The 15005-nt window shown below is 43.7% G+C and overlaps 1 protein-coding gene across 2 annotated transcripts; it reads left to right on the top strand.

The window, feature by feature from the left end:
• Positions 1–334: 334 nt before the first annotated feature.
• LOC111774132 (zinc finger protein 709-like) lies at positions 335–14932 on the top strand. 2 transcript variants are annotated; one of them, XM_070274063.1, is made up of 5 exons: positions 370–518; positions 11757–11883; positions 12340–12400; positions 12772–12968; positions 13219–14932. In XM_070274063.1, the coding sequence occupies exons 1-5, from the start codon at positions 516–518 to the stop codon at positions 13494–13496; spliced, it is 666 nt and encodes a 221-aa protein (XP_070130164.1). In that variant the 5' UTR covers positions 370–515; the 3' UTR covers positions 13497–14932. The 2 variants fall into 2 exon arrangements, with proteins under 2 accessions (XP_070130163.1, XP_070130164.1); XM_070274062.1 differs by having other exon boundaries at positions 335–518; positions 12772–14932.
• Positions 14933–15005: the final 73 nt, after the last annotated feature.

Below are 15005 nucleotides of genomic sequence, written 5' to 3'. Positions count from 1 at the left end.
TCTGACTGCTCATGGGTCCTGTCCCCATGCTATTCCACACTATTCTCTAAACAAAAGTGCACTACTGCCAGACCTTGAGAGTCCAAGAAAACTTTCTTTCTACTCTTCCGTTCTCCATTCCCGCATCAATTGCATATGGTGAGGGGACCTTCAACTGTGTGTTTTTATAAACAAGGATCACAGTCCCAGAAGTCCCCTCCCAGCACTACCTTTCAATGCGAACGGCCCTGCAGACAACGAATTCTGTCTGGCATTCTGCTCAGACACCTAAACTCAGAGGCTGTCACTCAGACAGACGAGGGTGAGTCTTTTGAATTGTCCAATCAGACGAGGCGCCGGGGTAGGTGGGTGGGGCGAAGTGCCCCAACCCCCGGAAGTAGCTGACGCTCCGGCGGCGCTGGGGACCGCGTCTCCCCGCCATTAAACCCTTGGCCCTGCCGCATGTTCTGTCGAGTTGTGGACTGTAGCGACCGCAGTGTCCTAGGAAGGACTCGGGGGACCCAGGAGCCCTGGAAATGGTGAGTGTGCGGCCCCGGGGTGAGGACGCGGGAGGAGAGGCTGGTGGGAAGCGGGGGGCGGGCCCAGCCTCCCGCGGTCCCCTCCGGGGTCTGCGGCCCTGAGTCCGCGGCGGCGCCACTCGGCCCTCAGGCCCCTCCGGCCCCAGCGTGGGGGCGGGGCGGGCAGCCGGGCCCCGGGCGTCCTGTGGTCCCTGCGCGCGGCGACTTGGGCCGGAGCGTCTCTGGGCCGCTGTGCGCCCGCAGCCCCGCGTGTCACAGACGGTGCGGGGCCCGCAGGACAGTCGGGCCTGGGTCTCCGGGGTCCGTGCGCGGAGGGGCTGCGGTCTGTGGGGGTCCCCAGGGCCTCATTTCTCCTCGGAGGGGACCCGTTTTCTCCTGAGTTTTCCAAATGTTTGGGGAGCAGCGCCGCAATCCACAGTCCTTTCCCCACAGGCTGCTCTTCCTGGGCCTGACAGTAAATCCGTACATTTTCAGATGCCTCCCCGCACTCCCAAAGCCACTTCCCCTCTTTCATTCACGGATCCTTATCAACACTTGTCCTCCATGGCGCATTTCAAACAGACTCGATATTTTAAATGCTTATCATTATGCCCCAGAGCCCTGGATGGCTCTATTTTCCAGATTATGTTTGTCTGTGGCTATTTTACATGAGAGGAAAGCGGAGAATAAGCACTGGGAACTACACTTTAGGAAATCCTGGTGCCTCTCCCCGGGATCATCTAGGCCCAGACATCCTATGGCAAATCCTTTTGTTGCGGGGTGGGTGAGCCGAGGAGTCAAAAGAAAGATTTCTTGGACTTTCAAGGTCTGGCAGTGGTGCTCTTTTATTTAGAGAACAGTACGGAATAGCATGGGGACAAGACCCATGGGCAGTGAAGAGCTGTAGGCATGGGGACAGGACCCATGGGCAGTGAAGAGCTGCTGCTGCTGCATGGGGACAGGACCCGTGGGCAGTCAGAGCTCCTGCTGCTGCCCTGAGTTGAGGGTTAGGGCTAATTTTATAAGGCATGGATACGTGACTTATTTTTACTGGAAAAAGAAAAGATGATGTAAAAAGTCATTAAATGATTTCAGTGCAGATGGGGTCTGGTTATTGTGCGGTCATATAACTTTAGATACGAATCTGGCCATATAGATTGGCATGCAGGTGAGGATGACCCGGGCTTCTCTCCCTGGGGCAGTCCTAATTCATACCATAAAAAAAGTCCACTGGGTCATATAGTTTGGCATGTAGGCCAGGTCACCTTGGGCTTCTCTAGCTGGGGCAGCCTTAATCCACATCACTTTGGGTGGGGGTTCCCCTTGGAAAAATGTCCTGAGTGATCAGTTCCATTGGCATTGCCACACCCCGCCCAGGTTTGTGAACGAGAAAAAATTATTCACTGATTTAAGTGTCCGTTTTGCAAGAAGGGTAAATGTATCTAGTCAGTAGAGCTTGAAAGACACTATAAAATAGTTCCAGACAGGCAACAAAGAGGTGAATTTCAGAAAAAATATAACATTCCTTTGTTACGTTCCATTTGTTAAGAATACTTATTTCACTCTCTCTTCCCTTGAATGTCTGTCGTTAGTTTCTGAGGTGTGTTCCTTACTTTTGGGTGCTTCCAAAGGAGATTCCAGGGCTGAGACACGCAAACCACAAGTGTTCAAGTGTGATTTCTTGTCATGGAAATAATGTCACCACAGGCCCAGGAACAGACTTGTCATCCCAAATGATGCGTCTTTGGTATAAGGGCTATTTTGAGCTGATGATTATTAAAAAACAGCAGCCACAGGCAAAGCTCTGAAAACCTAGTAGAAGTTACCCTTTTGTAAGGTCAGTTTACATTCTAAGAGAAACGTCCCTTTTTAAGGGTGCCTCCCTCTGTGTGCCAGGAAGGGCAGGATGACTCTAGATCTCTAGAAACTCTTACCAGTGGAGAAGGCAAGGAGTTAAATCTGCAGGACAACTTGCCCCTTGTTCACTGTGCTTTTCCTGCTGACCTCCCGTCACTAACCCCATCTTAACAGCAGGATATTAGAGCTCTTTGTCACAGGAGGTGGCCAGCCAGGAGCCTGTGCGGGAGAGAAAGTTTTGATCTGCCAGTCAGACCTCACCCTGCCAGGTCTTTTCATCCCAGCCGGCCCTCCCTGCTCCCTTAAGCCTCAGCCCATGCTCTGGATGAGGGAGACGGAGTTGAGAGCCTGTCCTCCTGTCTCCTTGCCAATCGATGGCACAGTCAACTGTTTCATCTTTCAAAGCCTGGTGTGCCGTGGTCTCAGCTTCTGTGTGCATCACGTGGTGAGCCCTCGCTCAGTAACAGTAGCAACTCACATTTTTTCTTAAAAGAATATACATTTGTGCTTTTCTAGTTGAAGTGGTAGAAATACCGTATAATATTTTCCCTTATTTTCTGTGGAAGGACTGCGTTTAAGTGATTTTGCTGGATTATTCCAGCACTGGGTTTGTGTGATTTAAAATAACAGTGATGTTCCAGAGCATCTCCAGTGGGGAGCAGAGTCCCCCAGTCCAAGACCCAAGCTAAGGCCCCCTTGAGCCTGCAGAGGGAAGGCCTTGCGGGCCCAGTTGTTCTTCCTGGAGAGCCACCCCCGCAGGTGTCCTACTGCTCACACCCCCACGGAAGGAGCCTTTATCCTGAGAGGAGCTGCAGAGCCCTGGAAAGCTGGGGGTGAATGTGCCCATGGGGTGGGGAGTGACACCCTTTGTGAGGTTGTGGTTGTGTCTGGACATTTTAGACATCGTTTGAGTTTTGCTTTGACACTTAGGTGCACTGAGAGTGTAATCTGTGCACAGTGAGAAAGTCTTTGAAGAGCAGGTGTTCTGTCCTGTGGACAAAGAGTTCATGTATTTGGAGTTCATGTGGGTCTGAAGCTTAAACTGAATCCGGTTGAGAGTTTCCTCACTTGTGAGAGTGGGAGCCTGGGGAAGGCAATGCGTCCATGCTCACAGGAGAGGGAGGGTGTGTGGGGCTCCCAGAGTGCATTCCTTTGGCTGCTCAGGGGTCTCCACCCTCCTTCACCAGGGCCTGACCCTCTCCAGGGGATCTGTGTCCACTCAGAGAGTCTACACCTTAAGTCTGGGAATATGGTCCCTTTCTGAGTGTGGGTTTCCTTCTGGGCTGCAGGCCAGCAGGCTGCTTCCATGAGCTGAGTGGAATATTCCTGTTTCTGTCCTCGGGTTCCTTGATCAGTTGAAGATTACAATCCTCTGATTCTAGTTTCCATTTGCACTTGGGGTTTTGAAAATTTTATTTCAGAGATATGATGTGAGCAAGGCAAGAAAATTGTGAAAACAGTTTTCTTTCCATTTAGACAAGAGAACGTCAAGATGTGAGATGGGTGTATTTCAATTCTCAGGTGCATTTTCCATGTTTAGGTCAGTTTTGTGTGTCCTTGTCCCTAGAGAACTGTGACATTTAAAAGGCTGAACTATTCCTGAGGCAAATGAATTGCATTTATTTTCTTATTGTTTGTGTGTGTGTGTGTGAGAGGAAGATTATCACTATCTACTGTGTGTGCCCATCTTCCTCCATTTTATGTGGGATGCTGCCACAGCATGGCTTGACGAGCAGTGGTAGGTCCACACCTGGGATCCAAACATGCGAACCCCAGGGCACTGAAGCAGAGCAAAGTGAACTTAACCACTATGCCACCGGGCCAGCCCCTGAATTCTGTTTTAATAGGTGTAGGGAAGAGGCAGTTGAATTTCTGTTTTCATTGATCTGAGGAATCAGATCGAAGCTTGTGTAAATCTTTGGAATTCCTAGTTTACTCAGGGCTTCATTGCAAACCCCTAAGGTATTGTGATATGCTACTCCTTCCTAAAAGCATTCCCAGGGTAAATATACTGGAGGCAGAAACCAAAATGCCCCTTGTCTTTTTTGGTAGAAAGAGATTGGTAAATTTTTTATGGTTTATAGTTGTGTGTCCATTAGTGTTTAAAGGATTAAATCTTGGAATGGTTTCCTATGTAGAAACGTTAAAACTAAAAGTTATTTAAAAATGGTGATCAAACATGGGAAAATATGGCATATATAAATCTCTCCTTATGTTATTTTATGTTTTTGAGGAAGATGCGCCCTGAGCTGAGATCTGTGCTCATCTTCCTCTATTTTATGTGTGGGATGCCTGCCTCAGCCTGGCGTGGTAAGAGGTGTGTAGGTCCATGACCAGGATCCAAACTGGTGAGTCCCAGGCCTCTGAAGCAGAGCACGTGCCCTTAACCACTGTACCACTGGGCCAGCCCGTGTCTCCCCTTATTTTAAATAAATACTGCGTGGGAAGGTGTAAAAAATTTGTAAGAGAGGAAACTGCCTGAAGGAGACTCCCTGCCTGCAATCCTGCCCCACTGCTGCTCGGACTCCAGCCTCCCTACATGACCAGTTTTGCTCACTGCCTCACCATGCTGTTAGCGTTTCTCTATATAAAAACTACCAGTGCGAATGCCTATTTTTGTCCCCCAAGTTTGTTCTTGTAATGAATGGGAGGGTTTGGTACTGATGATGTTTGATGACTGAACACTTAAGCCTCACCCTCCCTTTCCCCTGGGCCTTCTTCCCTGGACGGGCTGATGAGAAAGCCTGGAGGCTCCTGCACTGTGGGCTGCTGCTTGCTGGGCAGCTCCTCCTGGGCACTGTGCTGGCCTCGGTTGCACTGTTAACCCACCAAGCAGGAGTCACCTTGACATTAGGGGGAGTCTGCGGTTATGAGGATGATTGTACACTGTCACCGAGCTAAGGACATCCGATGGTCAATCCTTCAAGAGCAGTTATTTCAGAGAGAAAGAAGGGACAGGAAGGTGCAGCCTGTAGGAAGCAGGATTCCAGAGGGCTCCCCAGTGCCCCTAAGTCACTCGGCTGCTTCTCCCAGCCCTGTACCTGTTGCAACAAAGATCCCGACCCTCTGGGTTATAGTGGACCACACCACAGTCTGAGTTTGGCCCAGTGAAGAGATTAATTCAACCCAACTTAAGCCCAGGCACCTGAAACTCTATAAAGCAACCGGTTGTCTTGCCCCTTTGTGGGAAAAGAATTCTGGAAATCTCTTGACTCAGAGATCCCCAAAATAGAAGTCAGATTCACACTTGTCTGTACACTAATAGGTCTACAATAGCAGGACACTCGTCATCCACCTTGGGCTTCTTCCACTCCTGATAGTGACCATGGCACTTCTCAGAGGATCCAGTGCTGTGCTCCCCAACATGGCATCCGATGGAAGTTTCACCCCCCCTGTGGGTCTCAGGCTCCTAGAGCACAGCCTGGCTTCCTGAGATCAGTTGAAGTCATGGCACAACTAGAAGGACCTACGACTAGAATATACAACCATGTATTGGGGTCTTTGGGGAGAAGAAGAAAAGCAGATTGGCAACAGATGTTAGCTCAGGGCCCATCTTGAAAAAAGAATAAGTTGAAGTCAGTTGAATGAGAGCTGTCTTGTTTCAGTAAAAAAGGGGTGAATTGTCATGAGTCTGTCTTCATCATTTTCTAAAAAGACAGAGGTTTTAAGTTTACGGAAAAATTGATTAGAATTTTCAGTTTCCACATAACCCTTCTGTCTGCATCCACACAGGTGGCACTCTTTCACATTTGGTATCACTGTGGCACACTTCTTAGAATTTCCAAGTCCATATGGATGCATTACAGTGCATGGTGCACACTAGCATTGACCCTGTCTGTTATACACTGTGTGGGGTTTGGCAAATGTGTAATGACGTGTCCCCATCATTTCTGTATCATGGTGTCTAGTTTTGCTTCCCTGAAACTCCCCTGTGCTCCACCTGTTGACTCATCTGTCCCTGCAACCTCCAAATCCTTCACAAGTAAAGAGGTTTCTAGTGTCTGATACTTTTCTCATTTCCAGAATGTCATGTGCTTGGAATCATACACTACAGACCCTTTGTCACATTGGCTTCTTCACTTAGGAATAAGTTTTAAGGTCCCTCCATGTGTTTCCATGGCTTGATACCTCGTTTCTTTTTATCATTGGACGGTGTTTTGTTGTTCGATACTTGAAGGACACCTTGTTCAAAATTCTAACTCTTGCCAATTATGAATAAAGTGCTTATAAACATTCTTATGGGCTGGCCTGGTGGCACAGCGATTAAGTGTGTATGTTCTGCTTCTCAGCAGGCCGGCGTTTGCCGGTTCAGATCCTGGGTGTTGACAAGGCATCGCTTGACAAGCCATGCTGTGGCAGGCGTCCCACATATAAAGTAGAGGAAGATGGGCACGGATGTTAGCTCAGGCTCTGTCACCCCGAACAAAAAGAGGAGGATTGGCAGTAGTTAGCTCAGGGCTAATCTTCCTCAAAAAAATACCAAAGAAACAAAAGGAACACATTCTTATGTAGGTTTTGTGCAAACATAAGGTTTTTCAGCTCATTTGGGAAAATACCACGGAGCATGATTGCTGGCTCTTACTCTATGTAGTGACAGTGTATCTTATTCTGAAAGGAGGTTCCTGTCTTCCAGTGTGGGTGTTCCCAATCCCGTTTCCACCCACGATGAACTAGGATTCCCTTCGCTTTCCATCTTCACCGATATTTGCTGTTCTGAACATTTTGACTTTTACCCATTTAATAAGTGTTTAGTGATCCCCATTGTTGTTTTCTTTGCAATTTCCTAATGACATTTGATGGGGATCATGTGTCAGTTTGCTTATTTCCCATCTAGATCTCTTCTTCAGTGAGCTGTCTGCAGATCTTTCACCCGTTTTTAATTGCATGTTTTTCCTCTATTAAGGTTTAAGAATTCTTTGCATATTTCAGATACCCGTCATTTATCCAACAGTGTTTTACAGAGATTTTCTCTTACTCTGAATTGCGTTGATCTTCTCTTTACACCATCTTTCTCAGAGGAGGAATTTTTCATTTTAATCAAGTAAAATTTCTGATGTTGTCTTTTGTGGACCATGCCTTTTGGTTTTCAAAGTAAAAATTCATCAACAAACACAAGGTCATCCAGATTTTCTTCAGTGTTCTCTTGTAGGAGTTTATTCCTTTGGCATTTTACATTCAGATGTGTGATGTGTTTTGACTTATTTTCCTAAAACGTGTAAGGCCTATGTCTGTGTTTTGTGTGTGTGTATTTGCACGTGGGTATCCATCATTTCTACCACTGTTTTTCAAAATACTTTCTTTTTCATTTGAATCTCCTTTTCTTCTTTGTCAAACATCAGTTGACTCTATTCGTGTGGTTCTAGAAGGAAAGCAGTTGACTCACACATCTTGCAAGCTTGCTGTGCTCTCATTAATCCCAGGAGTCGTTTCTGTCATTGTGAGTTCTTCCAGTTGTTGCGTAGAGACAGTCATATCATATGGAACAAGCACCATGAATTCAGCTACAGGATTTGTGAAGATGTTCTTTCTCAAGAAGTGGAAGTTTCCCTCTATTACTAGTTTATCATAAATGGATGTTGCATTTGCTCAAATCTCATTTTTATATTCATTTCTCCTCCTTTCCTTTCTGATATTAGTAATTTCTGTCTTCCCTCTTCTCTTTGGTATCTTAAGTGCATATTTCTCAATTTTATTGGTCTTGTGAAACAAACAGCTTTTTTCTTTTCGTTTTGTCCATTGATTTCCCACAATGACATTCATTTCCTTTCTGATTTTTATTATTTTTGCTGTGGGTTTAACTTCCTCTTTTTATTCTTTGCAAAGGTACATGCTTGAATTAGTGATTAGAGATCTTTGATTTTTCCAGTGTATTTGTTTCATGGCATGAATTTCCCCCATATACTCCTTTCGCTACATCCAAGAACCTTTGCTATGTTGTGTTTTCGTTCTTTTAGTTCAAAATAATTTTTCATTTTTCTTGAGACTTCTAGTTTGATATTCTGTATTATTTGAAGTGTATTTTTGAATCACCACATATGAAGGGGTTTTCCAACTATTGCTGGTATCGCCTCCTAGAGGAATGCCTATGTGGTGTGAGAGCCTATTTTGGATGATTTCTGTTCTTTCAAATTTGTTAAGATGTGCTTTATGTCCCAGGGTGTGGTTTGTTTTGGTGAATGTTCCATGTGAACCTGAGAAGAATGTATATTCTGCTGTTCTGTGAGTATTCCGCAGATTACAGTGAAACCCAGCAGTTTCGCAGTGCTGTTCATTGCACCTCTGTCCTTCCTCACTTCCTGCCTACTGAAATTTCTAATTCCTGATGAGGGGGTGTTGACTTCTACAGCTGTGGTACTGGATCTGTCTATCTCTCCTGCATTCCATCAGTTCCTCCCTGAGGTGTGTTGCCCCTCTGTTGTTAGGCAGCTACACATGCAGCGTTGCTGTGCCTTCTCAGAGAATAGGCCCCTTTATCCGTACCTGCTGCCCCTCTATCTCTGCATCTTCCTCAGTTTTAAATCTGCATTGTCTATGATGCCTATTCCTCTGGCCGCTTCCTTTCGATTCGTGTTGGCATGGTCTGTTTTTCTCCATCCCTTTACCCTGCGTCTGTCTGTGACTTTATACTTAGAGTGGGTTTCTTGTAGACAACATATAATGATCTGTTTTTTTTGTTTTTTTTTAAAGATTGGCGCCTGAGCTAACATCTGTTGCCAGTCTTTATTTTTTTTTTCCTTTCTAGATTGGCACCTGAGCTAACAACCCTTGCCGGTCTTTTTTTCTTTTTTGCTTTTTCTCCCCAAATCCACACAGTATATAGTTATATCTTCTAGTTGTGGCATGTGAGATGCTGCCTCAACATGGCCTGATGAGTGGTGCCATGTCCGCGCCCAGGATCCGAGCCCTGGACCACCAAAGCGGAGTGCACGAACTTAACCACTTAGCCTCAGGGCTGCCCCTATGATGGTATTTTTTGAAATGTATTACTGTGTCTTTCAGCTGTAATGAGACTGTTGATGATTAAAATTTTTATTGATTCAGTTGGATTAATATTTACAAAAATTTTTACTTTCTCCATTTTTACCCTTGTTTTTGTCTTTTTGCCACCTTCTCTGGCTAAAATTGAGCAATTTAATTCTTTTTTTCTCCTCTCTTAGCATATCTGTTACACACTTTTTAAAAAACACATTTTAGTGGTTTCCCTTAAATTTTTAGCCTACATTTACAGCTAAGCCATCCCTCTGCCAAGTAACAGTGTGCCACTTGACTGTGTACAAGTACCTCTTAACACGCTGTCCCCAAGTTTCCTTTCCCTGTGTTTAAACAAAGTGTCATCTGTTGTATTAATTATAAGAAACATAAAAGATACTTCCCCTCATTTTTTCTTCTTCTAATCCCCTACCTTTATCATTTACATTCTTTCTTGTAAACTTTTGAACAGTTTCCTTCAAAGTATGTGTACTCGGTACGAATTTCCTCAAATTTTGTCTCAGAAAGTCCGTATTTCTTCCTGGTACTGAAGGATAATTTTGCTTGACCGAATTCTGGGAAAGTGGGTTTTATTTTCAACACTTTAAATCTTTCAGTCTCCTCTGTTCTTGTTGCATGGTTTTTGAGAAGAAGTCTGATTTAACTCCAATCTTTGTTTCTTTCTATCGAAGTTGTGTTTCTTCTCTGGGATTTTTCAGTACATTCTCTGTCTGTGATGTGTCTCTAGTTTCAGGGTGATACCCTCGGGTGTGCACTTTGTACTTTATCGTGTTTAGTGTTCCGTGAGCGTCCTGGATGGACAGTGTGCTGGCTATCATTAATTTTACGGTATTTTGGTCATTACTACTTCACGTTTTCCTCTGTCTCGCTCTGCTTTTCTTTTCCTTCAGGTTTTCCCGTTATCTGGATTTTAAACCTTCTCTTATAGAGGCTGTCCTCGGCTTCATGGAAATTGGGTTCTGTCTTTCTTGTTATTTTTGCCCTTGCATTAGACTTTGGGGAAATAGATTTGTTTTTTTTTAGTACAGGCCGTATTAAGAACAGAACATGTGGGGCATATTGCAAAATGCCATCTTTTTTTTTGTCTTTCCCAAGTTTGGAGACTTCATTTGTCCTGTGACCTCAAGGCTCTCCTGGATCTAAGAAGGGTTGTTCATTTCAAGTTTGTTCATTTTCTTCTTGTGAGATCAAGAATGACACCTTCTAAGCTCCTTTGGCACAGGGTCATAAGTCAGCAGGGCATCATCCAGAGTGGGTGGTCAGGAAACACTTCCTCTTGACGTTGAAGAAAGGAAATTTTATGTTCTTTTGGAGGAAACCACTGACAAATCCTTCATGTATTTTATAATCATGGGCAAATTTAACATCAAACCATTGTGGACTTCAAGGAGCTCGCTTGCCATCTGCAGCTCTTTTTTGTTGTTGTTTTTAAAGATTGGCACCAGCTCTAACAATTGTTGACAATCTTCTTCTTTTTTCCCCGGCTTTTTTCCCCCACGCCCCCCAGTACATAGTTGTATATTGTAGTTGTGAGTACCTCTGGTTTTGCTATGTGGGCCGCTGCCTCAGCATCACCTAATGAGTGGTGCCGTGTCCAAAGTGGAGTGCGCGAACTTAACCACTCAGCCACGGGGCCAGCCCCAATCTGCAGCTCTTAACCTACCCCTCAAGGGGAGCAGAGCTCAGGGCACACCGTTGACATTTGACTAGAAAGAGCTCTTATGGCATATTATTATCCGAGAGTGTGTTCTAAAAATGGTGGCAAGTAGCTTTGAGGCCAATGAGTGTAGGGATCTTCTGGTCTAAGTTTTCATGGCTTCTTCCTTGTGCCTGAGCTCTCAGTTCATAATAATTCCATCAAATCATCCAGAGTGAGAAAGGTAGAACCGAGTCTATGATAGATACTACACAAGTTAAAAGCAGCGTTTCACCACAAGAGGAGTTCCATTCAGCCAGCTGCATCTGATTACCTGTAATGGCCTGGAGTAGTTTAGGACAGTGTGGGCAGCTGGGCTTGGTCAAAGTGTGATTTCTTAGGCCTCCTGGACTCTCACTTTGGTGATGGGACCAGAACAAAAAGCTTGCATTTGTTCACTATGTTTTTATTCACTGAAACATCCCGTAGATTTCACTCTCTGCCTCTGCCATTTCCCAACTTGTTCTGGAACTTGTTATTAGAGAGAAGTCGGATGTAATGTCATCACAGTAAAACTGTGTAAATATTTCCATGTGTTCATAATATTGTTAAATTGATGAGACTGTGTACAGAAGAAAGCGAGTTTGTGATGATCACACATAGAAGAAATATTTGGAGATAATAGAATCCCAGGTAACCTTCCTAGAATTGGCGTATAGATCCCCAGTGCTGTCAGGCTCATGTATGCTACTCGACACGCATTTGTGGTGTTTCAGGACTCAGTGACCACTGAGGATGTGGCTGTGAACTTCACCCCAGAGGAGTGGGCTTTACTGGATCCTTCACAGAAGAAACTCTACAGAGATGTGATGTGGGAAACCTTCAGGATCCTGGCCTCAGTAGGTAAGAATGAGGACATTCCTTCATTGCATCAATGTGAGAACAACTGCTGCCTGAACATCAAGAGTGTTCTAAGGGGCTGGCCTGTTGGCATGGCGGTTACATTCACACATTCTGCTTCGGTGGCCCAGGGCTCACTGGTTCAGATGTTGGGTGCAGACATGGCACCGCTTGTCTGTGGCAGGCGTCCCACATATAAAGTAGAGGAAGATGGGCACGGATATTAGCTCAGGGCCAGTCTCCCCCAGCAAAAAGAGGAGGATTGGCAGCAGCAGTTAGCTCAGGGCTAATCTTCCCCAAAAAGAAAAAAAACAACAGTGTTCTAAGGATTAGAATGTGGAAAGGTGAGGTTGTTAGTAAATAAAGTAGAAATGGTCATAGATTATCGCATACTTAGAATCTAAATTTTTTTCCATAGTTTCTAATAATTGGAATAAACGTTCTTTGTCTGCATTTCAGGAATAACATGGGAAGATCATGATATTGAAGATCAGTACAAAGACCTGGGGAGAAAACTCCGGTGAGTGACACAGTAGAAAGCTCTGTCTCATGTGAGAATCCTTGTATGTCAAGACAGTCTTTTTAAAAAGAGCAAACAAAAGAAATAGCCCTTGCTTCACATTTAGGTATTCTTCAAAGATTTTCATCAAGTACACTTTCTGAAATGTGATGCAGTGGTTCACTTTTTGCAATACATTTCACTTAGTAATAGTAATAATGAATCGTATCTATGAATATTGCTGTTTGGATAATAGCAGAAAATTCAGTATATTTATTTCAGAGAATTCACAGAAGGAAGAAAACAAACATTTCCTGTAAATCATAATAAATGTAAGAAATATAAAACCATTAATAGAGAAATCATTAACAATGTGCTTCTTGTTTGTACAGAAAGCATGTGGTAGGGAGACTCTGTGAAAGCGAAGAGGGTAGTCAATGTGGAGAAAACGTCAGCCTTCTTGCAAATCTCAGTCTGAACAAGAAAACTACAGGAGCTAAACCATGGGGATGCAGTGCATGTGGAAGAGCCTTCACACATCATTCATTGCTGAAAATGCACATTAGATGTCACACTGAACATAAAACACGTGAGTATCAAAAATATGGAGAGAAGCCACATAAATGTAAGGAATGTGGGAAAGCCTTCACTTACCTCACTTTACTTCAAACACATGAGAGAACTCATACTGGAGAGAAACCCTATGAATGTAAACAATGCAGTAAAGCATTCACTTCTTCCAGTCAACTTAAAAAACATGAAAGAAATCACACTGGAGAGAAACCCTTTGTATGTAAAAAATGCAGTAAAGCATTCACTTCTTCTGGTATTCTTTCAAGACATGGAAGAACTCATACAGGAGAGAAACCCTACGAATGTAAGCAGTGCGGTAAAGCATTCACTTCTTCCAGTTATCTTCGAATCCATGAAAGAATTCACACTGGAGAGAAGCCCTTTAAATGTAAAATATGTGGCAAAGCCTTCATTTCTACCTGTCCTCTCTCAATACATGAAAGAACTCACATGGGAGGGAAACCCTACAAATGTGAAAAATGTGGTAAAGCATTCACTTCTTCCAGTTATCTTCAAATTCATGGAAGAATTCATACTGGAGTGAAACTCTATGAATGTAAAAAATGCAGTAAAGCCTACACTTCTTCCAGTTATCTTAAAATACATGAGAGAACCCACACTGGAGAGAAACCCTTTAAGTGTAACATATGTGGTAAAGCCTTCATTTCTACCAATTGTCTCTCAGTACATGCAAGAAGTCACACTGGAGAGAAACCCTATGAATGTGAAAAATGTGGTAAAGCATTCACTTCCTCCAGTTACCTTCAAATACATGGAAGGATTCATACCGGAGAGAGACCCTATGAATGTAAAACGTGCCGTAAAGCATTCACTTCTTCCGGTCATCTTAAAAAACATGAAAGAATTCACACTGGAGAGAAACCCTTTGAATGTAAAAAATGCAGTAAAGCATTCACTTTTTCCGGTCTTCTTTCAAAACATGAAAGAACTCATACAGGAGAGAAACCCTACGAATGTAAAAAATGTGGCAAAGCATTCACTTCTTCCTGTTCTCTTCGAGTTCATGAAAGAACGCACACTGGAGAGAAACCTTATGAATGTAAAAAATGCAGTAAAGCATTCAGTGTTTCCTGTTGTCTTCGAGAGCATGAAAGAACTCACACTGGAGAGAAACCTTATGAATGTAAAAACTGCCCTAAAGCATTCAATTCTTCCAGTTCTCTTCGAGTACATGAAAGAACTCACACTGGAGAAAAACCGTATGAATGTAAAATATGCAGTAAAGTCTTCACTGCTTCCAGTTCTCTTCGAGTCCATGAAAGAAGTCACAGTGGAGAGAAAGCCTCATGAATGTCAGGAAAGTGAGACAGGCTTTACTTCTCATGCAACCTTTTGAGGCTATGCACAAATGCACACTAGAGGAGAAACCAGGTAGATATAAACAATTTGGGAAACACTTTTGTTATCTCAGTTCTTCTTGAAGGCATGAAAGGACTCACTTGATAAAAACGTCTTGAATGTGAACAGCATGAGAAAGCCTTCATTTGGCCTACATCCTTCTCTGTGAAACTCCCACCAGCAAGAAATGTAAATGTAAGTCATATGAGAAAGCTTCATGGAATAAACTTTCAACATGAAGAGTTGTTATAAAAGTAGTAAACATATTGTATTTATCAAGCCTGTTTCTTAAAGTGCAGCATTGGACTGTGGATTTGTATTAATTACTTCAGAAATGAATATTGAGGTGAGATGATTCTGCTAGTCAGCCTTCATAAATGGTAAATAAGATTCATAGGTAGTGCTTTTCCCTTAAATCAGTTAATAATTTTGTATTTTTAGTTTTTTTATAATGTTTTAATTGTTCTTTGTTACGGGGGTATTGAAAAAATGACAGTTTGTACGTGGTGATTTTCTTACTGGCCTTGTGTTTACAGCTCCCGGATATGCCTAATTCATTGTCTATATTGTACATTTTATTTTAACTTTTTATTAAGATTATTACAACCTTGTTAAATTTCAGTTGTAAAGTGTTGTCAGTCATGTCGTACGTGCACCACTTCACCCTTTGTGCCCTCCCCCCAAACCCCCTTTC

The sequence above is a fragment of the Equus caballus genome, chromosome 7 (genome assembly GCF_041296265.1).
Source record: "Equus caballus isolate H_3958 breed thoroughbred chromosome 7, TB-T2T, whole genome shotgun sequence".
Classification (NCBI taxonomy): Eukaryota; Metazoa; Chordata; class Mammalia; order Perissodactyla; family Equidae; genus Equus; species Equus caballus.
Note: the sequence above shows the minus strand (reverse complement) of the source record. Positions and strands in the feature narration are given on the sequence as shown.